At 48.7% G+C, this 25,778-nt stretch overlaps 1 protein-coding gene and 1 long non-coding RNA gene across 10 annotated transcripts in view; one reads left to right on the top strand and one right to left on the bottom strand.

Moving 5' to 3' along the window:
* The window catches only part of LOC126213450 (uncharacterized), a 180,699-nt gene that overhangs the window by 74,929 nt on the left and 79,992 nt on the right, over window positions 1–25,778 (bottom strand). The window lies entirely within an intron of this gene.
* LOC126213448 (THAP domain-containing protein 5-like) overlaps window positions 1–25,778 on the top strand; it is a 261,788-nt gene that overhangs the window by 162,288 nt on the left and 73,722 nt on the right. The window contains exons 2-3 of one of the 9 annotated variants that reach the window (XM_049941197.1): window positions 17,282–17,508; window positions 17,633–17,735. The exons of 7 other annotated variants lie outside the window; for them this stretch is intronic. In XM_049941197.1, the coding sequence (XP_049797154.1) occupies window positions 17,282–17,508; window positions 17,633–17,735 (330 nt within the window). The remainder of the gene's footprint in view (window positions 1–17,281; window positions 17,509–17,632; window positions 17,736–25,778) is intronic. One more of the 9 variants, XM_049941196.1, reaches the window with a different exon arrangement.

The following is a 25,778-nucleotide window of genomic DNA, read 5'->3' as shown; positions in this document are numbered from 1 at the left end:
ATCATCACCCACAACTAAAAAGAGGTGTAATCAAAAGTTTAGTGGACAGGGCAAAACGGATTTGTACGCCGGAACATCTGGATACGGAACTGAATCATCTGAAACAGGCCTTCGAAAAGAATGGGTACTGAAACAAAGAAATTAATAGAGTTTTAAGACCTAATTACAGTACGCCAAAGGACAAGGATGGTACACAGCAATGGAAGAACACGGTGTCTTTACCTTTCATTAGTAAGGTTACAGATCGAATCGGCAAAATTTTGCTGAAACAAAGTGAAACCGGTCTTCAAACCTACCAGAAAAATAGGACAAGTACTTCGTTCTGTTAAAGATAGAAGGCCACCATTATCATCTAGCGGTGTGTATAAAATTCCGTGTACCTGTGCGGCAAGGTCTATATTGGTACTACGAAAAGAAGTGTGAATACGAGGGTAAAGGAGCAAAAAAATCTTTGCCGTCTGGGAAAAATAGATAAATCGGCCGTTGCGGAACATGCACTTCAGTCAGGTGACCATGTAGTTACGTTTTCTGAAACTACAGTTTTAAGTGTTACCACGAACTATTATCCACGACAGTATTGGGAGGCTATTGAAATTTATAAACATGAAGATAATTTTAATAGAAAAGAAGAGGCCTTGAAATTAAGCGAGGTATGGACAGTGGCGTTACATAATCGATATGTGATTTTTATCTATGACGGGCTATTATCGATAGTTACATTTTATCTTTGACTAGTTTTCTCTCTGCTACCATGTGCAAGCTAGACCACGCCCACTTTCCTCGGTATTTAGGCCGCTCTCCGACGCCCGACACTCCATCACCCCTGCTCCAACCAGTCCCTCAGCCCCTGAGGAACCTGCGCCCCCGACAGCACCTGTTTTCGCTCTGGGAGGGGACCAGGAATCAACTGACCTGGAAGGGAACCGCGTAACCGGACAGGACTCGGACGGCGGCCCGAGGAGTGGAACCCACCCCGAACAGATTTCAGGCGGTGGCCGATGAACCGGAGACAACACGCGACACAACAGACACACAAAAACACGTCACCCACCACCTCCCCCCGACTGTCGCAGAGTTTCCTCAAAACTACGAGGAGCTCTTCGAGTTGCTCAAGACCGAAATCGGGGGAGGCAGTTTCCAGGCAAAACCCGCCGGTGGAGACAAAAGAAAAGTCACAGTACACACACTCGAACACTACAACACAGTCAAAACACTATTCAACACAAAAAACATACCTCACTACACATTCCCCACAACAAAGACACGAAACAAAAACATAGTTATTAAGGACCTTCCGAGACGACTGTCCCCCCAGGCAATCAAAACAGACTTGACTGCCCAGGGGTACGTCGTCAACGTGGTCCAGCAGGTGGGCAGCATAGACAGCAAGTGGCCGCTGTACCAGGTAACACTCCCTGACATACCACAAAACAAGAGAGAGATTAAGACGGTCATGGCTGTGCCTGACACCATGGAGCCGCTGCGCCGTAAAAACAAGACGGTGCAGTGCTTCAGGTGTCAGGGCCTAAACCACATCGCTGCACACTGCACCATGCCAGTGAGATGCAGGAAGTGCGCCGAGGCCCACGACACTAGGACATGCACACTAAACACACGGACCCACAAATAAGGTGCGCGCTGTGTCGCAAAAACCACACAGCGGGTTACCAAGGTTGTGAGGTCCACAAAAGATACTCACAGCAGGCAAAGGGCGCAAAGGCCGCCCGCCACACACGTAAACAAAACACGACAAACCCAACCAGTCACACAAGAAAACAAAATACAACACACACAGACAAGGCCTGGGTGAAACCAAGACCGGACACACCCAGGGCAACATACGCAGAAGTGGTTTCTCTTCCGAGAAACCATGAAAGCGTGGCCCTGTCACCACAACATCAATCACAGTCACAAGAACACCGGTAAACACACAACAACAACGACCAGGTTCACCAAGACAGAGGAAGCTCTAGGGAACCCCACTCACAGTCCCCCCCCCCCCCCCCCCAACGGATCAGTTGTTAGGCGTTATGGTGCCGACCATGAGCCTCATCATGGAAATGATGAAGGAATTCAGGGAAGCCCAGAAGCAGAGCACACAGATCCTCGTTGCCCTTCAGGCAACAGTCCAGCAGTCGCTCCCCTCTGCGACTTCCTCAGCAGTTTCAAAACCTCATCACGAATAGATGACCAAATAGCCGAGGCCTCACAATGTGCGTCTTTAACGCAGATGGCATTGTTAATCAAGAGGTCGAGTTCAGAGAACTCGTGAAGGAGTTCTCCATCGACATACGCACGATGGGGGAAACCCACCTAAAACCGAGGATAAAAGCGATAGTTCCCAACTACGCTAGCTACCATAAAGACAGGTCAACCCAAGGCGGAGGAGTGGCCATATACATAAAAAGAGGGATCCTCCACCACCATGTATTCTTACCAGCTACCAACAAAATCGAAGCAGTGGCAGTGGAAGTAACCACTGCCACCGGACCCCTAACAATTGTTGCAGTATACCGACCCCCACATGACCAGATGGATGAGGGAGACATAGCTGCTCTAGGGCAAATTGAAGGCAAACTCATAACAGGGGGCGACTTCAATGCCAGACATCCTGATTGGAATTCTAGAGTAACCTCCAGAGCAGGCGCCAGATCGCAACATCTAGCGCACAACCACCATTTCGAAACATGGGGTCCAGTCGAGCCCACACATTTTCCAAAAAATGGAGGCAGGCCCGACGTGTTAGACATAGCTCACTAGGATCGCATGGTTTGTGGCCGCAAGGACAATCAACAGAATGCCTCCGGCCACAACCCAGTGATTCTGGAGGTCGATGTGGGAGAATGGGTAGCACTCCCACGGTACCAGACGTCTTATGAACGTACAAACTGGGAGCGATACCGAGAAACTGTCGCCTCTGATATCGCTCGCGCTCCGCCACCTACTGCCGAAACAGTAGAACAATCGCTACAAGACCTAACAGGTACCATCCTGCACGCAGCAGAAGAAGCCACCCCTCCACAAAGGGATGGCCCGCCGCCGCAAATACAGCTCCCGGAACACTTGCTAGCTCAAATTCGACATAAGAACAGAGTGGCAAAAGAGTGGAAAATAACCAGCCCTCAAAGTAGACGATCACACACTTTGGCAAGCAACCGCACAATTCACAAAAAGACGCGCTAGGATGCCGCCACTGCACGGCGAGCGGGGTCTGGCCTACAGCCATGCTGAAAAGGCCAACGCCCTCGCCGACACTTTCGAGAAGCAGTTTCAAGCGGCAGAACCCCAGGATGCTGAGCATGAAAGAGTGGTCCGTCGTCAACTGGCTGTCTTCCTCAATGCTGAGGAGGACCCAGAAGACGAACCCACAGTTTTTGCCCCTGAAGACGTGGCAAAAGTAATTAGGTCTCTCCCCTCCAAAAAGGCGCCAGGACATGACAGTGTCACCAATCAGTTGGCCAAAAACCTCCCACCCACGGCGATCGAACACCTCGCGAACGTCTCCAACGAGATTACTCGTTCCCGCGAGTTCCCAGCTTGCTGGAAACACGCTGAAGTGGTCGCGATACACAAATCAGGGAAAGACCCTCTATTCCCGCAGCACTACAGGCCGATTAGCCTCTTGCCAACTCTAAGCAAGATCTATGAGCGCCTCCTGCTAAGACCCATACAGGAACATATTACCAGAGAGCAAATTCTGCCGGATTTCCAATTTGGGTTCCGGCAGAACCACTCTGCCCCACAACAGGTCATGAGAGTGGTTGAAGCAGCCACAGAGGGCGATAAGCACAATCGCCCCATGACGATCGTCGACGACTAAGTCGAAGAGAAAATCCCAATATCCATTCCCAAATCCTGCTCCTACCCAAATAACTACAATTATCTCGCCAAACCTCAGGCAAGTACCAGACACACACAGAACAATCATCACATTTCACAGACACCAAAAAGTACAGACATAATCACACACACAAGTACACAGGGGAGTAAAAGCCGAAAGGCTACAAACTCCCCCTCACACTTGCCCAAAGAGGGGAAAGTAAAAGATGAGAGCAGCAGCGATATCCCGACTACTCGCTGAGTGGCAGTCAAGGGTTGAGCTTGCTCCTCTTACTCGCTTACTGTCAGCCATAGGCCCCAGCTTGTACGGGTGACAAACCAGGTGCCACTTCGGCTTCGCTTTTATTAAAGCGTTGACGGGTGCACACAACGAAGCGCAACACGGTGAAGGTGAAGGATGAGCAAATTGTCGTGTGCGGTTTCGAGATGCGGTGACGATTCGGGGTCCCAGAAGCTTGCTGTTGGCGGCGTCGATGTCGTCTCCTCGATGTCGCGGGCCGCTTTTCCGGGCGGTTCGAGTACTTCTGCTGCCGCAGAGCCATGCTCTGCTTCTCCGAGAGTTAGGGACTCTGGCCAGTGACCAGGCCCTGACCTGCAGTGTCCCGCGCCTGCCAGTTTGTTAGGGCCAAGTACAGCCGCCGGAAACCTAACTGTGTCGGCAACGAAGGCGGCGACTAGCATACCTAAGGCAGCCCTTGACTTTGCCTTCACTTCCATCCCCAACGAGGATAATAGGGCGCTTAACGCCGTCACGCAACACACTAGTACTACGTCTTTCATCGCTAGTATGAGCCGTGTCACTAACTCCCCCAACCCAGACATAGACAGACTACTCATAGAGAACACAAAGGATAACCTCATCCCTTATCTTGCGTCCCGCAGGTGTGAAAAGGAGAATCGCCTCCCCGTAAAAATCCTTCCCAAATCTTCCTCCAAAGCCCAACCTAAACCAACCCGCAAAACCACTCCCAATCTCAAATCCATCCACACAACGTCCCCTAAAGTCAAGTTTATTAGGACCCAGAAAAAGAACAGAGGCAGGCGCAAAAACCTCTTAAAGAGACTCAAGGTTTCCAGCCAACCTCCGGAAGCTGAAAACAAGCAAACAGAGGAACACGATTCTGACTCAGATAGCCCTCTAGATATCGACGAATCCAGGCAGGAGCAGGGAAATGAGATCGGGGAAACCGCGACTAGCGGAGAAGGCGGGCGACGGTTTTCAACTAGCCAGAAAAACTATCCGCCAACCCACACCCCCGCCGGCCACGGAGGCGGCACCAACATCAAACCGCTTTTCTGCCATTGCCGACGAACCCACGACGAACGACGCGCCACCTCAACAACCAGTGGGCTCGCAGAAACGAGTATATCTCCCCCCAATCGTCGCTGAATTTGATAGGTATTATAAAGAGCTCTATGATTTAGTGAAGAGCTCAGTAGGCGATAGGTTCAAAGCCAAACCGGCAGGGGGCGACAAAATAAAGCTCACCCTCCACTCCATGGAAGAATACAAGGCGGTAAAGCAAGTCCTAAGCGACAAGAAAATACCGCACTACACATTCCCGACTGAAAGGATCAGGAACTTAAACATAGTTATCCGCGGCCTACCGTGCAAACTATCGCCCTCAGCAATCAAAGAAGACCTGATCCGTCAAAACTTCCAGGTTAAGACGGTCACAGAAATTAAACCACCTGATTCTGACAACAAGTGGCCCCTATACCTCGCCATCATGCCAGACACACCGCAAAACAAAAAGCCTATGACGAGTGTCCTGCAAATACCAGTAACCATCGAGTTATTAAAAAAGAAAAATCGGTCACAACAATGTTTTAGGTGTCAGGGATTGGGACATGTAGCCTCCCACTGCGACATGCCTGTACGATGCAGGAAGTGTGCGGAGGGACATGACTCCAGGACCTGCCAAATGAAAATAGATGACCCGAGAATAAAATGTGCGCTATGCGGCGAAGGGCACACTGCCAGCTACCTGGGCTGCAGGGTCTATAAGAACTACGGCCAACGCTACCGAGGCATAAATGCACCCCCAAACAAACCGCATGCTAAGCCCCCCAGCCGACCTGAAATCCCGACAAGACGAGACAGGCCGGCCTACAGAGGCAAATCCCGGGAGGTGACGGCTGCCGCGACGTTCGCAAACATCCCGGCCGACACTGAGGCGCCCCTCTGCCGGCCGAGGTGGGACCTGGTGGGACCGGAATCTTGCGGCCGACGCTCCCAGGAAACATCCCGGGACACTCCTCCCCCTGACCAGATCCCTAACGACCGAGAATGCTCTAGGGAAGTCTTAACCCCTGTCCCTAAGACCAGTCTGCGGCAGGCAGAGGGCGCAGGCCGGCAGACCGATGGCAGACACCCTGTCACTCAAAGTCTGAGCGAGGCTGCCCCCTCGCCTTCCACAGACGATACTGTGCTGGGAGTCATGTCCCAAACTCTGAACCTTCTCGCGCAGATGATGCGGGAAATTCAGCAGCAAAATGCACAGATCCTCGCCGCCCTACAAGCAGCAGTCAAGCAGTCGCAACCCTCAGCGACTTCCCAAGCAACAACAACAGCCAAACATGGACAGACGCCCCCACATTCAAGGTCTGAAAACGTGCGTCTTTAACGCAGACGGTATCTTCAACCAAGTCATGGAGTTCCGAGAGCTCATGAAGGAGCTTAATATCGACGTTTGCATGATGTCCGAAACACACCTAAAACCGGGAGTAAAAGTGGCAGTCCCAAACTATAACAGTTACAGACGTGACAGGCCAACCGCAGGAGGCGGGGTGGCCATATACGTAAAGAGAGGGATCCCCCACCACCAGATATTCCTCCATCTACCCGCTCGTTAGAAACGGTAGCTGTGGAAATAGCCACAGTTACAGGTCCCCTCACAGGCGTTGCAGCTTACCACCAACCGACCCCAAATTTAGATGAGGACGACATTTCCGCACTTGCATAAATCAGAGGCAAGCTCCTAATAGGAGGAGACCTCAATGCAAAACACGCAGACTGGCATTCTAGAGTCACGACCAGAGCCGGTCGTTAACTGCGACGACTCGCGCGACACCTCCAGTTCGACGTCTGGAGCCAAGAAGAGCCGACCCACTTTCCTAAAAACGGAGGCCGGCCAGACGTCCTCGACATAGCTCTCACAAGGAGAATAACAGGCGTCGTGACCGCGAGAACAATAAATGGAATGTCCTCCGATCACAACCCAGTTATATTCGAGGTCGACGTGGGAGAAAGGGTAGCTCTCCCACAACGCCAGGTGTCGTACAAGCACACGAACTGGGAGCCCTTTCAGGAAAACGTCGCTTCTGAAATAGCTCGCGCCCCCCCCTCCAACTGCAGATACAGCAGAACAGGCGCTTCAAGACCTCACCAACACGATGCTGCAGGCTGCTGAGGAGGCCACACCCAGGCAGCGGGAAGGCCCGCCTCCTCAAATACAACTCCCGGAGCACCTGCTTGCGCAAATTAGGCACAAAAACAGGGTCGCAAAAGAATGGAAAATAACAAGAAACCCGGCAACTAGGAGGCTGCTCAACCGTCTACAGAGAGTAGCACTCAATGAGCACCGCAACCAGCAATGGTCTGCCCGCCTATCAGCCCTCAAAGTAAACAACAGCCTACGGCAAGCTACCAAACAATTTACACGAACACGCGCTCGTATGCCACCTCTGCACGGCGAGCGTGGAAGCCTTGTCTTCGGCCCTGGCGACAAGGCCAATGCGCTCGCCGACTCGTTCGAACAACAGTTTCAACCAGCAGAGGCGCAGGACGAGGACCACGAAAACACAGTCCGTCAGCAGCTTGCAGTATTCCTTGCAGCTGAATATGACTCCACTTTTCGCCCCAGAAGAGGTGGCAAAAGTCATTAGGTTCCTGCCCAACAAAAAGGCCCCAGGCCACGAACGGCTCACGAACCAGTTAGTGAAGCACCTCCCGCCATTGGCAATCACACACATCGCGAACGTCTTCAACGAGATTACTCGATCCCGCGAGTTTCCAGCATGTTGGAAACACGCGGAGGTGGTCGCAATAGCTAAACCCGGTAACGACCCATTACTCCCACAGCACTACAGACCGGTTAGTCTTCTGCCCACTCTCAGTAAAATCTACGAGCGCCTCCTAGTCACACCTATTGAGCAACACATCTCCAGAGAGCAAGTTCTGCCTGACTTCCAGTTCGGATTCAGGCAGAAACACGCCGCCCCCCCCCCCCCCAACAGATCATGAGAGTCGTTGAAGCAGCCACCGAGGCCTTCAACCGCAGAAGCTACTGTGGGATAGTGCTACTTGACGTAGCCAAAGCCTTCGATTCTGTATGGCACAATGGGCTATTGTACAAATTATACACACAAGGCTTCCCTGGGACGATAGTAAAGCTACTCAAAAGCTATCTCTCGAATAGGACATTTTCCGTCAGGGTTGACAATTCCCTGTCGACAAAAAGACGCATACGTGCAGGGGTGCCCCAGGGATCGGTGTTAGGGCCTGCCCTGTACAGCCTGTACACGGCAGACACACCCACCTCAACCCTGGTGCACACTGCACAATATGCAGATGACACTGCGTTTTTCACCTGCAACTCAAACAGGGATCTGGTCACAAGACGACTCCAAAGAGTCCTCAACGCCACAGAGGAATGGTCTAAGAGGTGGCGCATCACAATTAACAGCGGCAAAACCCAGGCAATGATGATCAGGCGCCGATTAGGACCGCGGGAACCTCGCAGGCGACTACCCCTAAACCTAAGACTAAACGGCCAAGAACTGCCCTGGCGCAACACCGTAAAACATCTAGGGGTGACCCTAGATAAGAGGCTAACATGGCAGGCGCATATCGACGACCTGCGCCGCCGAACCAGCGCTCGCTTGAGCGTATTATACCCGGTCCTAAACACAGGTAGCGGGCTAACAGCAGACATAGGAGTACGCGTCTACTGCTCCCTCATACGCCCCATAATGGAATACGCGTGCCCAGTATGGGGTTATGCGGCCGAGACGCACATCCTCAAACTTCAAAGAGTACAAAATAGATCCCTCAAACGAGCCTTACACCTCCCATCCCGATTCCCCACAGACGACCTACACGCAGCTGCGGACGTAATGCCACTACAAAAACGTTTTGTTCACCTAGCTAAAGCTTTCTATGAAACAGCTAGCAGGTCTACAAACCCCCTCATTAATTCACTGGGTCAATATGACCCCACCATCAATCGTCAAAAAAGACCTAGGTCAATATTCATTGACTAGACACATAATCGCCCACCATCACATCACCCTATGTCACCCCCATCAAATCAACATCATCACCCACATATCGCCATAAATCAGGCAGCACAAGCTGAAGGTATCAAAACACGCACACAACCGCACAAGACAAACCAGAGTAAAGACACACAAAAAAAAAACACTCAGTTCCAACTGAAGTAAATGTCCGAGGACAAAAACTTCACCATTAGTCACCCTCAAGGTCAGGGTACAAAGGTGCAAGCGGCGATATCCCGACACTCGCTGAGCGGCAGTCGGGCCCTCACGAAATCGCACAGGACGCGGAGGGACATGCCACTGTTCCTTGTCGTTCAGGTCGATAGCGTCGAGGCGCGCAAGATTTTCCAACTAAAAATGGTAGCGAGGGTAAACGTCGAGGCAAAGGGAAGAAGGGCCCAGTGCTTTTCGTACCAGGGCCTAGACCACGTGGCTCACTTCTGCACGGTGCCGGCCCGCTGTGTGAAATGAGTGGGATCGCATCAAAGTGGGGAGTGCAAGAAGACGAAAGAAGAGCCACCTAAGTGCTGCAATTGCAGCAAACCTCATGTAGCCAGCTAGAGGGGCTGCAATCTCTTTGGGAAAAGAAATCGTCGCGGTCGCGGCCGGAGAGCGGCGTCACGCCCAGTCCAACAGGGGACAAGTTATGCTGCAGCCCACGAGCGGCAGCAGCGACCACCCCCCAACCCCACAAAAGCGCCTACGGTAACAAACCCTCTGCCAGCTGACAAGGGTGGCCCCAAACCGTCCCCAGCGGACGCCCGAGGTAGCAGCCGGGGCTCAGAACGCCCCCTCCCCATCCCTCCCACTCGAGCCACGCACGTAGACGCACAGGTGGGCGGACCGTGGCACGTGCCACACCGACACCGGCGGCTGCACCTACCACGAGGGCTGTCCCGGAGCCCCCCATAAGTTCTGGAGTGGACACGACCCAGCTGAATGCACTTCTGCATTCATTAACCTCAATGTTGCAACAACTGCCCATACTTGTCCAGGCAGTCACGGCGGTCCTCCAGGCCGACACCGTCCAAACACCGAACCACAGTGGATAATCCCCAATATACGAGGCCTATCAGTTTGCGGCTTTAACGCAAACGGCCTGGTGAGGCAGCAAGGTGAGTTTCGCGACTTCCTACAGGAAGAGGCAATTGACATCTGTCTCGTCTGTGAAACTCACCTTAAGCGTTCAAGTCCGGGCAGCAAATTACGCCTGCTATCGGTTTGATAGGCCGACTCCGTCTACGTACGGCGCACTCTGAAGCACCACTCCGTCCACCTCCCTGACCTCGCAGCCGTGGAAGCTACGGCGGTGTGTCCACAGCCGTAGGTCAGACAACCTTTATAGCGGCCTACGAGCACCCACATGCGGTTCTCTCCGACCAGGATGTCGACGCACTACTGGCGGTCGGTGGGCGGGTTTTCATTGCGGGTGACTTCAATGCGAAGCACTCGGAATGGAACTTCCGCCTCACGAATGCCAGTGCCCGTCGCCTTCTCCGGGCTGCCCAGAGGAATGGCGCTATAGCGCAGGGGCCATATAAGCACACAATATTCCCTGCTCGCCGAGGTCTGATGTCAGATGTGCTGGACATTGCCCTTATCGAGGGTACTGGGCGACACATCTCCGCCTCGACACGCTGTGCACTGTCTTCTGATCGCGTGCCAGTGATCTACGAGGTGGAAGTCGTCGGTGCTGCCCTTCCACCACGCCGCCCCAACTTTAGGCGCCTGAACAGAGAGCGCTACCAAGAGGAGGTCCCCGCTGTCTCGGTAGACGTACAGATCCTACTGCAGTCGGCACTGACGCTGCCCTGCAATACCTCACCCAAGAGCTCCTCAGGCCGTAGAGGCAGCTTCTCCGCCGCCCCCACGACATCCACGGTTACACCCCCCTCGCCTCCCGCCAGAAATCAGGGAGAAAAACAGACTCTTCCGTGAATGGCAACTGACACGTCAGCCTCGCACCAAAGCCCGCCTAAACCAAATGCGCTGTGAGAAAGGCAGCGGTTGAGGCTCACCGCAACAGGGAATCGGCAGACCTAGTGGCAACGCTAGACCCTGCGGACGGCAGCGCATAGCGCATTGCGAAGTCGTTTCTGAGATGTCGGCGACGTGTCCCACCTACCCAGGTAGGACAAGACGTTATCAGCCATCCGGATGAAAAGGCGAACGTGTTGGCTGACCACTTCGCGGCGTTTTTCACCCCTATGGAAGACGTTGTGGATGTGGAACACGTCCGCCTAGTCCAAACACAATTACCCGCCTTCCTGGCAGCCAGTGAAGAGGGAAATTAAATAAGAGCCGATCTCGGTGGAAGAAGTGGCCGCGCAGCTGCGGACACTAAGCCCCAAAAAGGCGGGAGGGGATGACGGCATTGTCGGCACCCTCTTGCGCGAACTTCCAGCAGGGGCCCACCAGAACGTGACCGACATCTTCAACACGATCCTGCGTACGGGGATCTACCCTTCCGCGTGGAAACGTGCGGAAGTGGTAGCAATCCCCAAGGCAAACAAGGACCCCAGACAAGCGGCATCCTACCGTCCTGTGAGCCTTCTGCCCACACTGTCTAAGGTCTTCGAGCGGCTATACACAAAGCGGCTCCTCAGGCACGTCGAAGCTGAACATCTGATTCCAGACGAACAATTCGGTTTTCGCAAGGGCCACTCCATGGTGCACCAACTCTTACGACTCGTGGAAGAGGCCATGCGAGCCCTGGAAACCCGGGAATACCTAGGGGCAGTGTTCCTGGACGTTTCCAGCACATTTGACTCGGTGTGGCATTACGGCCTCGTGAACAAACTTTTTGTGCACGGGGTCCCGACGCCACATGGGGTGTTGCTGAAATCTTATCTAGAAAACCGGACTTTCCACGTGCGCCTGGACGACGGAGTGTCCACCCAACGCCCAATTCAGGCTGGAGTGCCGCAGGGGTCCGTACTCGGACCCCTTCTGTACTCCCTCTACACTGCTGACGCTCTGTGAGTGGCGCAAGTGGCGCTGGCGCTATATGCCGACGATACGGCGCTACTCGTCCGAAGCATGAACATTCTCGAAATGAGGCATCAACTCCAGCTTGGAAGATGGTCCACGAAATGGCGGCTCAAATTCAATGCCACGAAAAGCCAAGCAGTCATATCTACAAAACGACTGCTCCCACCTGATCTTGAGCCGGTCACGATCGCAGGAGGCCCCGTCCCGTCGTGCAAGACTGCCAAGTACCTCGGGGTTACCCTCGATCAAAGGCTGACGTGGCGTCCCCAAGTTCAGGACATAAAGGGTAGAGCTATAGGACGTCTACGGGCCCTGTGCCCTCTACTCAACTCAACCTTGGCACTTCACCGTCGCCAGTCATCACCCTATACCTGGCATTGGTCCGTCCAGTGCTGGAGTATGGAGCCGTGGTGTGGGGCAATGCAGCCGAGACACATATTGCCGAACTCCAGAGGGTGCAGAACCGGGCACTTCGGTTCGCCCTCCGGCTGCCACGGCGTTACCCATCCGCCCAATTACATGAGCAGACCGGGACCCCGCTGCTCAAGGATCGACAAGACTGTTTTACCAAGAGACCGATCGGTCACAGAACCGGCTCATACAGGCACTGGGCCACAATATCCACCGCAGGCCGACTACACGTTGGCCTGACCTGTTGCGAGCCTAAAATAAAACTCTTAACAGTCAAGGGATGCAATGCATCCGACAGGCCGGTCCGAGTAAGAGAGTCATGATCTGCAGGAATAGCGCTAGACGCTCACCCTGCCATACCACGAGCATAGGACCGCTCATAAGGAAAAGTGAGTGAGTGAGTGAGTGAGTGAGTGCAGTCGGGCGTTAACCTAGTCTCCGTCAGTCTGTGATGCAAAGCCTTAGGCCCCCACTTGTACGGGTGACAAACCAGGGGTGTTTATCGGATGCGCCTTTATTAAGGCGTAGACGAGTACTCGCAGCAAATTGCCGCTGTTGAGCGAATCTACAGCTGCGATGTCTAGCTGCAGTGACGCCTTGGGGCCCCAGCAGCCCGCTGCTGGCGGCATCGATGCCGTCTCTCTGTTGCCGCCGGCCGCTTTTCCGGTCGGCTCGAGAGCCTCAGCTGCCGCAGAGAACAGTTCTGCTCCTCAGAGTGATAGGGCAATTACAGGTCAGGGCCTGGTCTCTGGCCAGTGTCCCACGCCTGGTAGTCAGTTAGGACCAAGTTCTGCCGCCGGATACGTAACGTTGACGGCAACGAAGGCGGCGACTGGTAGTCCCATGGCAGCCCTCGACTTTGCCTCCTTTACTCGCGTACGACAGCCTAACGGAGAGTACACAACAGAGAGAAGCACATCTCTCCAACCTACCAGCGGTAGGATGTCAATGGCTACCCTTACGATAAGCACAGGGCAGGCACAAGCGCTGGTGCAGCATCTTACCCCTGCACAGAGAAAACACCTACCTGTCAGCATCCTCCCCAAGCCCAACCCCACAGCTCGACGGAAAAAGACAGTTCCTAAACCGCTCCTCCTGCTCAAAACAAGACGCAACATGCTAAGGAGCCCTCAGCTCCAGCTAAGCGCATGAAGCACGTAGTGAAAAGTGCCAAAAAGCACAAAAGAACTACCGTCAAGCGCAAGCAGCCAAAGAAAACTGCATCTAACCAACTGCCCACCACCAAGTCACGTACTCGCTCCCCCTCAGGGAGCGGAGACGAGTCGGACTGCCCCCTCGTCATCGACGAATCCCGAGATACCACTTCCGCAGACACAACCGAGCCGCAAATACCCGGCACCGACGGGGAAGGATTCCAAAAAGCACGGAAAACCGCCCGCCTACCTGCGCCCCAGCAAGTGAGAGGTATTGCTTCCACAAGCAATAAATTCTTACAGCTGTCTGACGAGGACGAAGCGGTACCCGCGAGCAGTGATGCACCCAGACACAGACTCCCTCCCATAGTCGCAGAACTTAACAAAAATTATGAGGAGCTACACTCCCTCATTAGCAACTGCATCGGCGAGAAGCAGTTTACTGCAAAGTCCGCTGGAGGGGACAAAATCAAGCTAATGTTGAGGGAGCTGGACGACTACACCGCTGTGAAGGCCCTGCTCACTCAACACAAAGTCCCCCACTACACCTTCCCCACAGCCAGGCAACGCCTAATGAAACTCGTAATCACAGACTTACCACGTAAAGTTGGCACTGACGCCATTAAGAAAGACCTGCAGAGACAGCGTTATGAAGTAAACAGCGTCACTCGTATGAAAGAAGCCTACAGTAGTAACAAGTGGTCACTGTATCAAGCCAACTTGCCCGACACTCCGCAAAACAGGCAAAAGCAAATCACTCACGTCCTGTCAGTGCCAGTCACTATAGAACCATTACGCAGGAAAAGCGGCAACGTGCAGTGCTACAACTGCCAAGGACAAGGGCACGTTGCCAAGCACTGCGACAAGCCAACTCGGTGCACGAAACGCGCAGAAGGGCACCCCACCTCCGAGGTGATCCTATGAGCAAGTGCGCCCTATGCGGAGGAACAGGCCACGGCGCCTTCTACCGAGGTTGCCGAGTGCAAAAAGAATACAGGCTACGCGCGCAAGGCACCAAGACCTCCGCCACACAAAACACCAACCGCGGCGCCGGTCCTACTACACTCCTGGAAATGGAAAAAAGAACACATTGACACCGGTGTGTCAGACCCACCATACTTGCTCCGGACACTGCGAGAGGGCTGCACAAGCAATGATCACACGCACGGCACAGCGGACACACCAGGAACCGCGGTGTTGGCCGTCGAATGGCGCTAGCTGCGCAGCATTTGTGCACCGCCGCCGTCAGTGTCAGCCAGTTTGCCGTGGCATACGGAGCTCCATCGCAGTCTTTAACACTGGTAGCATGCCGCGACAGCGTGGACGTGAACCGTATGTGCAGTTGACGGACTTTGAGCGAGGGCGTATAGTGGGCATGCGGGAGGCCGGGTGGACGTACCGCCGAATTGCTCAACACGTGGAGCGGGAGGTCTCCACAGTACATCGATGTTGTCGCCAGTGGTCGGCGGAAGGTGCACGTGCCCGTCGACCTGGGACCGGACCGCAGCGACGCACGGATGCACGCCAAGACCGTAGGATCCTACGCAGTGCCGTAGGGGACCGCACCGCCACTTCCCGGCAAATTAGGGACACTGTTGCTCCTGGGGTATCGGCGAGGACCATTCGCAACCGTCTCCATGAAGCTGGGCTACGGTCCCGCACACCGTTAGGCCGTCTTCCGCTCACGCCCCAACATCGTGCAGCCCGCCTCCAGTGGTGTCCCGACAGGCGTGAATGGAGGGACGAATGGAGACGTGTCGTCTTCAGCGATGAGAGTCGGTTCTGCCAATGATGGTCGTATGCGTGTTTGGCGCCGTGCAGGTGAGCGCCACAATCAGGACTGCATACGACCGAGGCACACAGGGCCAACACCCGGCATCATGGTGTGGGGAGCGATCTCCTACACTGGCCGTACACCACTGGTGATCGTCGAGAGGACACTGAATAGTGCACGGTACATCCAAACCGTCATCGAACCCATCGTTCTACCATTCCTAGACCGGCAAGGGAACTTGCTGTTCGTCCGATTCTTGAGTATTGCTCATCAGTATGGGACCCTTACCAGGTTGGATTAATAGAAGAGATAGACATGATCCAGCGAAAAGCAGCGCGATTCGTCATGGGGACATTTAGTCAGCGCGAGAGCGTTACGGAGATGCTGAACAAGCTCCAGTGGCGGACACTTCAAGAAAGGCGTTACGCAATACGGAGAGGTTTATTATCGAAATTACGAGAGAGCACATTCCGGGAAGAGATGGGCAACATATTACTACCGCCCACATATATCTCGCGTAATGATCACAACGAAAAGATCCGAGAAATTAGAGCAAATACGGAGACTTACAAGCAGTCGTTCTTCCCACGCACAATTCGTGAATGGAACAGGGAAGGGGGGATCAGATAGTGGTACAATAAGTACCCTCCGCCACACACCGTAAGGTGGCTCGCGGAGTATAGATGTAGATGTAGATGTAGACAATGCACGTCCGCATGTATCCCGTGCCGCCCAACGTGCTCTAGAAGGTGTAAGTCAACTACCCTGGCCAGCAAGATCTCCGGATCTGTCCCCCATTGAGCATGTTTGGGACTGGATGAAGCGTCGTCTCACGCGGTCTGCACGTCCAGCACGAACGCTGGTCCAACTGAGGCGCCAGGTGGAAATGGCATGGCAAGCCGTTCCACAGGACTACATCCAGCATCTCTACGATCGTCTCCATGGGAGAATAGCAGCCTGCATTGCTGCGAAAGGTGGATATACACTGTACTAGTGCCGACATTGTGCATGCTCTGTTGCCTGTGTCTATGTGCCTGTGGTTCTGTCAGTGTGATCATGTGATGTATCTGACCCCAGGAATGTGTCAATAAAGTTTCCCCTTCCTGGGACAATGAATTCACGGTGTTCTTATTTCAATTTCCAGGAGTGTATCTCGAGAGCGCCGACCAACAAACAACCGCGACAAACGCGACCGACAACTCGATCGATACCGCGAGGTGGCGCAAGCTACGCGAGTGTCGTAGGCACTGACAGGAGTCAACAAACAACCCCCACACTGCACCTAGCCCAACAGCCTTTCACCGCTAACGGAGAAACGCCCAGGGAAGGCTCCTCCCCTCCAAGTCCAGTCTGCAGCCAGTAGCGGCAGCTGAGTGCCTGAGCCCAGCACTTCTGAAGAAAGTGCTAATGCCCTACGGTCCACTGGAGTCGTGGAGCAAACGTTAGGCCTCCTAACGCAACTGCTCCACGAAATCAGGCAACAGAACGCCCAAATACTCACCGCCATAAACTTGGTACTTCAAGGGTCGCATAACAATGCATTTCCATTTTTCGCTAGACAAATGCTATGTGCATTCATTACTGTGATAGTATGCTCCTTGTCAATCAGTTGACTGTATAGATACACATTTAGAACGATTTAACTGCGGATGAAAGTCGGTTTAAAGTTACTTGGGTTTTTTGTTATTTATGTACATGGCTAAATGTATACACTATGCATCAAAATACTTGTCGGACACTTGTTCATTATTTATGATTTTTACCTGGCAGTTATAGTTTTTAATACGATTCCTAAAACCCAAAAACTGATTATGTGCGATTCGTGTTTTAGTTTCCCGAAAGACGAACGAAGAGCGAAAATATGGCTCCAGAACATAAATAGACCGAATTTCGTCCATTCAAGGTACTCGAAAGTGTGTTCGAAGCACTTTACGGAAGAAAGCTTTGATAGGGAGAGGTTTGGAGGCGTGTGGCTCAAGAATGATGCTATACCAACAGTTTTTGATTGTTGTGAGCGCCCACCAAAAGCAGCAGCAAAAAAACGTCCACCAAAAAGAGGTTTGTTTGCTATAGATACTTGCACACTGGTGATTTTATTGTAGATGTTTTATGATACTGAGATGTTTTTAATTTTGACTTACTTGTCATCAGTACAACCTCAAATGTCTCCAAATTGTCACAGATAATTCACAAAATCTTAATGAGCTCCTGGCAAGCATTCAGAGTAGAAATGTACCGATTCTGCCAGCGCCCTCTACTTCAGCAAACAGTAAAAGACATTACAGGTATGATGATACAACCAAATTATTTCCGAAACTGTTTGTAGAGCAGTAAGTTTTGCATTAATCCAAATAACTATTTCCGTTATGGACACTTGTACATTAAATGTACTATATAAAAATGTTGAAATTTTAAGCTAGCCTATAGCGAAACAATGTTGGAATAAATATTTAGAAATATCGAAAAAAATATGGACAAGCAGATGAACTGCAAACTTGCTGCAGCAATGTTGTGATTCCAAATCTGCCATTTTTTGTGGCTTTTCACCTTCTTTCCCAGTGTCACTGCCATGTAATTTGCAAGAACAGGAAAATGCCTTAACGTTTTGCTGTTCAAAGCTTTAAGTGATGTTCATTTCAGATATCAAATGTAAATCTTTAATATCTCAGCAAAACTCATTTACAATATTACCATAGGCAACTAAATGTGAATAAATCATTTTACACTACTAATGTAATGGCATGTAAAATTTTCAGAGAATAGAGTGGACAAATCTGTGCTCAGTGTATGTTGATGGCAAAAAATCCTTGAAACTTCCTGGCTATATAAAACTGTGAGCCAGAATAAGATTCAAATCTATGACCGTATCTTTCACGGGCAGTGTTCCTCCGACTGATGCCTGTTGTCAGTTTTACTTCTGTCAGTCTCTGGTCTCCCCTCCATTCAGGCATCAGAGAAGTTCTTTAGCATTACTTGCACTCCTGGAATTAACATGCCAGGGTTTCGGGAAAGTAACAGTTGGTATTTTTGAGGAAAAAACTGTTGTAAAGACAGACATTCTGCTCTGTGCCCCTTCTCAATAGAGGATGTGTCAAGTAATGGTTGTGTCTGAGCGAGAGCTGCAGCCGACATGTTTCATAGTAAAAGGATTATGTGAATGTTGTGACAGCATGCATAATATATTTTAAAAAAAGAAAAAAGGCACAATAGATATTCACTGTAACAATAAGAATAATTATGTTGCAAATGCTACTGATCCAGCTGTACAGATGCAAATGTGGCTGTCTTTGAGAATATGATAAGCACCAGAAGTAGTGTTGACAGAAATGTAAATGCAAAGCTTCAGTGATTGCTGAACAGGATGGAGCAATCTGATTTTCTTCATTCATTCAGACAGCATGTCATATTATGGAGATGTCAAATAAATGTAGTATTTAGTTAAATATTAGGCATGTAGCACAGTTAAAAATTTAGACATATTTCACTTTTATTATTTATGTATTTACTTATACATTGGACTACTCCAAGCACTGATACTATAGTTTATGCTGGGAGGTTTTTCTTCAGTAATTCAATTCATTTCAGTAACAACTCAATAAGACAGTTCAATAAAACATTGTTTATGCAATGATTATAATTATACAAAAGTATGTTTACTTTTCTGTCTGCCCAATATTTCTGCATTCTTCCAGATATTTTGTTTCTTTCTTTGTCTTAGAGCACTCTTTCTTTAGTCCTTTTACTGATCCTCATTTCTGGCCTGGTGTGTCTTGAAGTATTTTAGTTTTCTGTTTCATTTTTTAGGTCATCTACTGTTATTTGGAGTTCTCTGTGTCTTACTTAATTTCTGTGATCCATTTAATGTTGCTCTAACAGTTCCACAATTTTTCTGTTAATGTCTTATTATTTCTGTTGTCTGGTGTTCGCATCAGATGTCTGAAAAATGAGATTTGTTTCTTCCTGATTGTGCTCGTTGTTGTTGTTATTGTTGTTGTGGTCTTCAGTCCTGAGACTGGTTTGATGCAGCTCTCCATGCTACTCTATCCTGTGCAAGCTTCTTCATCTCCCAGTACCCACTGCAACCTACATCCTTCTGAATCTGCTTAGTGTATTGATCTCTTGGTCTCCCTCTACGATTTTTACCCTCTACGCTGCCCTCCAATACTAAATTGGTGATTCCTTGATGCCTCAGAACATGTCCTACCAACCGATCCCTTCTTCTGGTCAAGTTGTGCCACAAACTTCTCTTCTCCCCAGTCCTATTCAATACCTCCTCATTAGTTATGTGATCTACCCATCTAATCTTCAGCATTCTTCTGTAGCACCACATTTCAAAAGCTTCTATTCTCTTCTTGTCCAAACTATTTATCGTCCATGTTTCACTTCCATACATGGCTACACTCCATACAAATACTTTCAGAAATGGCTTCCTGACACTTAAATCTATACTCGATGTAAACAAATTTCTCTTCTTCAGAAACGCTTTCCTTGCCATTGCCAGTCTACATTTTATATCCTCTCTACTTCGACCATCATCAGTTATTTTGCTCCCCAAATAGCAAAACTCCTTTACTACTTTAAGTGTCTCATTTCCTAATCTAATTCCCTCAGCATCACCCGACTTAATTCGACTACATTCCATTATCCTCGTTTTGCTTTTGTTGATGTTCATCTTATATCCTCCTTTCAAGACACTGTCCATTCCATTCAACTGCTCTTCCAAGTCCTCTGCTGTCTCTGACAGAATTACAATGTCATCGACGAACCTGAAAGTTTTTATTTCTTCTCCATGGATTTTAATACCTACTCCGAATTTTTCTTTTGTTTCCTTACTGCTTGCTCAATATACAGATTGAATAACATCGGAGAGAGGCTACAACCCTGTCTCACTCCCTTCCCAACCACTGCTTCCCTTTCATGCCCATCGACTCTTATAACTGCCATCTGATTTCTGTGCAAATTGTAATTAGCCTTTCGCTCCCTGTATTTTACCCCTACCACCTTTAGAATTTGAAAGAGAGTATTCCAGTCAACATTGTCAAAAGCTTTCTCTAAGTCTACAAATGCTAGAAACGTAGGTTTGCCTTTCCTTAATCTATCTTCTAAGATACGTCTTAGGATCAGTATTGCGTCACGAGGTCCAACATTTCTACGGAATCCAAACTGATCTTCCCCGAGGTCAGCTTCTAACAGTTTTTCCATTTGTCTGTAAGGAATTTGCGTTAGTATTTTGCATCTGTGACTTATTAAACTGATTGTTTGGTAATTTTCACATCTGTCAACACCTGCTGTCTTTGGGATTGGAATTATTATATTCTTCTTGAAGTCTGAGGGTATTTCGCCTGTTTCATACATCTTGCTCATTGTGCTCATTACTTGTTCAATTTTCTTGTATACTGTTTCATTCGAAGCTATTCTCCAATGCCCAGTTACTTGATATTGTTTATTTATGCATGCCTTAATTATCTTTCTTTCTATCTTGAGTATTTCGTCAGTTTCTGCTGTTTTAGTTGTTTTCAAGATGATTTCACTTGCATATGTTATTTCTGGTTGTGTAACTGTTTATATTGTTTTAATTTTGGAGCTTCAGACTGACTTTTGTTGTGATTGGTTTTGGGAATGTAATTTAACTTTTTAAGTATTTTATTCTATTTTGCCATTTTGATTTTGTGTTGTGATTTTACCTTAATATTTAAATTTGTTGACTGTTTTGATATCCTATTCTTCTGTTGTATTTTTGTGGATCTCTTAGCATAATCTGGTTTTTTTTTTTTTCCTTCTCTCTCCCCCAAATGATTTTCTGAGGCTGATTTTCTGTGCTATTTTTGTAGTGATTTAACTTGTGTCGTTTCTTGAATATTATTGGCTAGGAGAGCAAGATCATCAGAAAATCCCAAGCAGCTTAAACTTACACTCTTTTGACATTTCCAGTTCTTATGTTGTTTGGGTTATCCTTATACCAAATTCTCGTTATATATTGTAGTGCACAGTTGACCAGTAATGGTGATAGGCAGTCACTTGTCTTAAGCCTGGTTTTATGAGAAATGATTCAGAAATTTCTCCTCTAAACATCAATTTTGATTAGGCATTGGTTAGTGTAAGTTACTTTAATTAGTTTTGGATGGAGTCCTAGATTCCTTACAATTTTTAATAGTGGAGATCTATGAAGACAGTCACATGTCATCTTAAATTCTGCAACTGTTATTGCCAGAGGTTCATTCGGTTTCCTGTAGTAGGCCATAATCAGTGTGGTCTACACAGTGTCTCCATGGCCTGAGCCTCCCTAGTGTTGCCCTTCTAAAGTTCTAGTTGCTGCTTGATTCTTCCATGTAGGATCTCGGATAAAATCTTGTATGTGCAGTCTACAAGAGGGACTCCCCTGTAGTTGTCCGGATTGCTCTTGTCCCCGTTGTTGTGTAGTGGACGGATGACGGGCACAGTCAGATGATCGACGAATTGTTCCATTATCGAAATGTTTGTTAAAACCGTATGTGAGGTACTCATTGTGCCACTTAAATATTTCCATATTTCAGTAACAGCGCGCTCTCCATGTGCTTTTTAATTTTTTGTTGTTGTATGTGTGTTTTATCTACTTCTCAGAAAGTTGAATGGTCTAACTTGTTAGGTTGGGTTTGTACTCAGGTATTTACATTGATTTGTAAGAGTTTGTTGTGTTCTTTACAGTTTGAAATTTTATTAAATGCTTTTACCACAATTTCAGCATTTTCTTTCCTACTGTGTGCTACACATCCATCTTCATATTTCAGTATTACTGTGGGTACTCATACTGTTGTAATTGTTTCCCAAGCATTTTGTAGTGGTTCCTGGAATTGGTATTGTGGTAGTTATCTTCTGTAGAGTGTTCGTCTTTATGGAACCCTGTCTTGATTCTCTTAATGTTTTGTGTGAATGTCCTCCTTTCAGTTTTGATATTAATTTCTTCTGATTTGTGTGTTTCAGCTTAACCGTGCTCACCTTTTCTTCATGAAATCTGTCACATTCTGGTGCCCACCGTGCATATCTTCTTCGTAGATTCCGAGGAGCTAGATACTTGGCTTTTTTTTATATTTGGTATCAGTTCCTCGATTATCTATTATGAGGGTTGTCCGTAAAATAAGATTCCCATGGCGCTATAGTCCTGAAAAGTGCGGTTACGGTGTATCCCGCAATTCTGTTGTGTACCTTGGTTGTGCCACTCCAAATCACCTCCCTAGCGAGCTGCCTGCGGAGCTCAGTCTTGGCTCGGCAGCTGTACGTGATGGATCTCCCCCTCGCTTCGCCCGCCAGGTGATCCATTTCCTGTCTGCAAAAAAACATTGTGCCAGCAGAAATCGATTCCCAGCTATGTGAAATCTATGGAGACAAGTGTATGAGCGTACAGCACGTGTGCAAATGGTGCAGAGAGTTCAAGAATGGGTGTACTGACACCCACGATGAGGAGCATTCCGGATGGCCATCTGTTTGACAAGCTCTCTGAAATGATCCCTGATGTCAGCAAAACCTCTATTGACAAGATTTTGACGGAGCATCTAGGGTACGCTAAGGTATGCGTGAGGTGAGTGAGAAGAATGTTGACCGAAGACCACAAACGTCAACTCACTGAAGCGGCCCAAGAACTTCTTCGAGATCACAGAACTCGTGGTGAGGAATACCTCGACTCCCGAGTCACTGGAGACGAGACTTGGGTGCACTACCGCACACCCGAAACCAAAGAAAAGTCCAAACAATGGAAGCACAGAGATCGCGTAAATTCAAACAAGTGCAAAGTGTCGGTAACAGTGTTTTGGGACAGAAAGGGGGTATTGTTGTGCGAGTTCTTGCCCACCTGTGCAACAGTCAACATTGCCGTGTACTGTGAGACACTGCAAAAATTGTGCCATGCAATTCAAAATAAGAGGAGGGGTATGGTGTCAAAGGGGGTGCGATTGTGCCAGGATAACGCTCGACTGCACACCGCTGGAGCCACCGATGAGCTCATCGCAAAATTTGGATGGGGTATTGTCAAACACCCACCCTACAGCCCGGACTTAGCCCCAAGTGACTACCATCTCTTCCCTGACATTAAGAAACACCTGCGTGGAACGCATTTCGGCGACAGAGAAGAGCTGGAAGAAGCGGTTCTCGAGTATCTGCGCAGCTTGGCGGCAGATTTTTTTGACTCGGGCATTCAAAAGCTCGTACACCGCATGCAAAAATGTATTGACCTCGGTGGCGACTATGTACAAAAATAGGCTTAAGTCTGAACTTTCCAAAAATGTACGTATTCATGAAATAAACATGTTTTACGCAGTGGAAAAAAAAATTGGGAACCTAATTTTACGGACACCCCTCGTAATTTAATGGTTTGTGTTATTTTTAATCAACTGGTGTAGGTTGTACTTCCTATTTGTTTTATTAGTTTTTCCATTACTTTTCTGTAATGGGGTGAATTTGATTTTAACTTGAACTATGTAGTGGTTTGAGTGTATGTCTTCTCTCAATACTTTTGAAAATGTAATGTAAATGGCTAGATAAACACCTTCTCACCAAGTAGTGGCAGGAGAAAACATATACAAAGATTAAAGATCTTTTGTAGCCAGTGGACCTTCTTCTGGCAGAAGGGTTGAAGGAAGAGGAAGAGGGGTGTAGGAAAATGACTGCTGAGCTTTAGTAACCCCAGGTCAGACAGGATGAGAAGGAAGAACTCTTTCCGTCTTCTGGGTTCAATGTACATTGTACTGAGAAGAGAGAGATGGGTTCGGTGCAGAGAACTAAATTTAATCAAGACTTAGTCTTCACGGACCGTACCGTAAATATCTTGACCTCGCCTACATCGGCACCTATACTCTGCAAACTACTGTGAGGTGCATAGCAGAGAGTATGTCCCATTTGTGCACCAGTTATTAGGGTTTCTTTGTGTTCAGTTCACATACAGAGTGCAGAAAGAATGATTGTTTGAATGCCTCTGTGTGTGCAGTAATTATTCTGATGATCCAAGTGAGTGATATGTAGGGGGTTGTAATACATCCCTATAGTAATCATTTAATGCCGGTTCTTGAAACTTTGTTAAGAGACTTTCTTGGAATAGTTCCCATCTGTCTTAAAGAGTCTGCCAGTTCAGTTCCTTCAGTTTCTCTGTCCTACTTGTTAAACAAATCTGTGAACATTCATGCTGCCCTTCTCTGTATACATTCAACATCCCCCTTTTTTTGCACAATAAGCACTGGAGGAGGAGGTAGAGATTAGTCTTTAACATCCTGTCAACAATGACGTAATTTAGAGACAGAGAACAAGCTCGGATTAGGAAAGGATGGGAAGGAAATCTGAGTGCTCTTTCAAAGAAACCATCCTTGCATTTGCCTGAAGCAATTTAGGGAAATCACGAAAACTATATCAGAATGGCTGGAAGTGGGGTTGAACCTTCGTCCACCTGAATGAAAATCCGGTGTGCTAACAACTGTGACATCTCGATCGGTAGACACGTGCAGATGAGCCCCTTGCACCCTAGGTGCACGTGCACTTACACACAGAGATGCGCGCACACAAATTCTTTCCATTAGAGTAAAATAATGTAAACACCAACAGTGTAATATTACCAAACATATTTGCTTCACAGTGGGCTATCTGTATTAAATTATTCATGGTTGCAGATCACAAACTGTAAACTGTAATGCAGACTACAGAAACCACAGTACGTGTTGACAAGATACACATTTCTTCTTTATTTTTTCAATTTTTTTTCCAAATTTGGGAATACTTCACATAAGAACTAGAATTCTGTATTTACAGAGAGTGAAAAGGCAATGTTTTCCTGTTATTTGACAGAAAGAAAATAAAAAACCTGGTAATGATGCTGTAATTTCAGGGAAAAAAACGAAGAAAAACAGTTTGCTCAAGGTGGTGGTTATAGTGTGAGGAACCTCCTTCCCTTCAGTTGGCAAGTGCAACAGATTTTAATCTGAAGCATGTCGTAAGCTCATATCTATCTCTTTCTGTGCAGTTACGACCAATCGTGCATAATTATTTCCTTTTATATCCCCAGCAATTGTTACACACAGGCATCAATTAATTAATGAACTCATTCATTCATCATCATGTTCCCCTGTTCCCATCAAGGAGGAGATCCTTTTATATCCCCAGCAATTGTTACACACAGGCATCAATTAATTAATGAACTCATTCATTCATCATCATGTTCCCCTGTTCCCATCAAGGAGGAGATCCTTTGGTGAAAAACAAGTCAAGCTATACATTAATAGTGAAAAAAAAAGTAACGCAAATTTGATTTGCTTACTGTTTCAATACCATACTGTTGCTATAAAGCTTAATGCCATCTACATTTAATCAAG

Source organism: Schistocerca nitens, chromosome 11 (assembly GCF_023898315.1).
Source record: "Schistocerca nitens isolate TAMUIC-IGC-003100 chromosome 11, iqSchNite1.1, whole genome shotgun sequence".
Taxonomy (NCBI): Eukaryota; Metazoa; Arthropoda; class Insecta; order Orthoptera; family Acrididae; genus Schistocerca; species Schistocerca nitens.
Note: the sequence above shows the minus strand (reverse complement) of the source record. Positions and strands in the feature narration are given on the sequence as shown.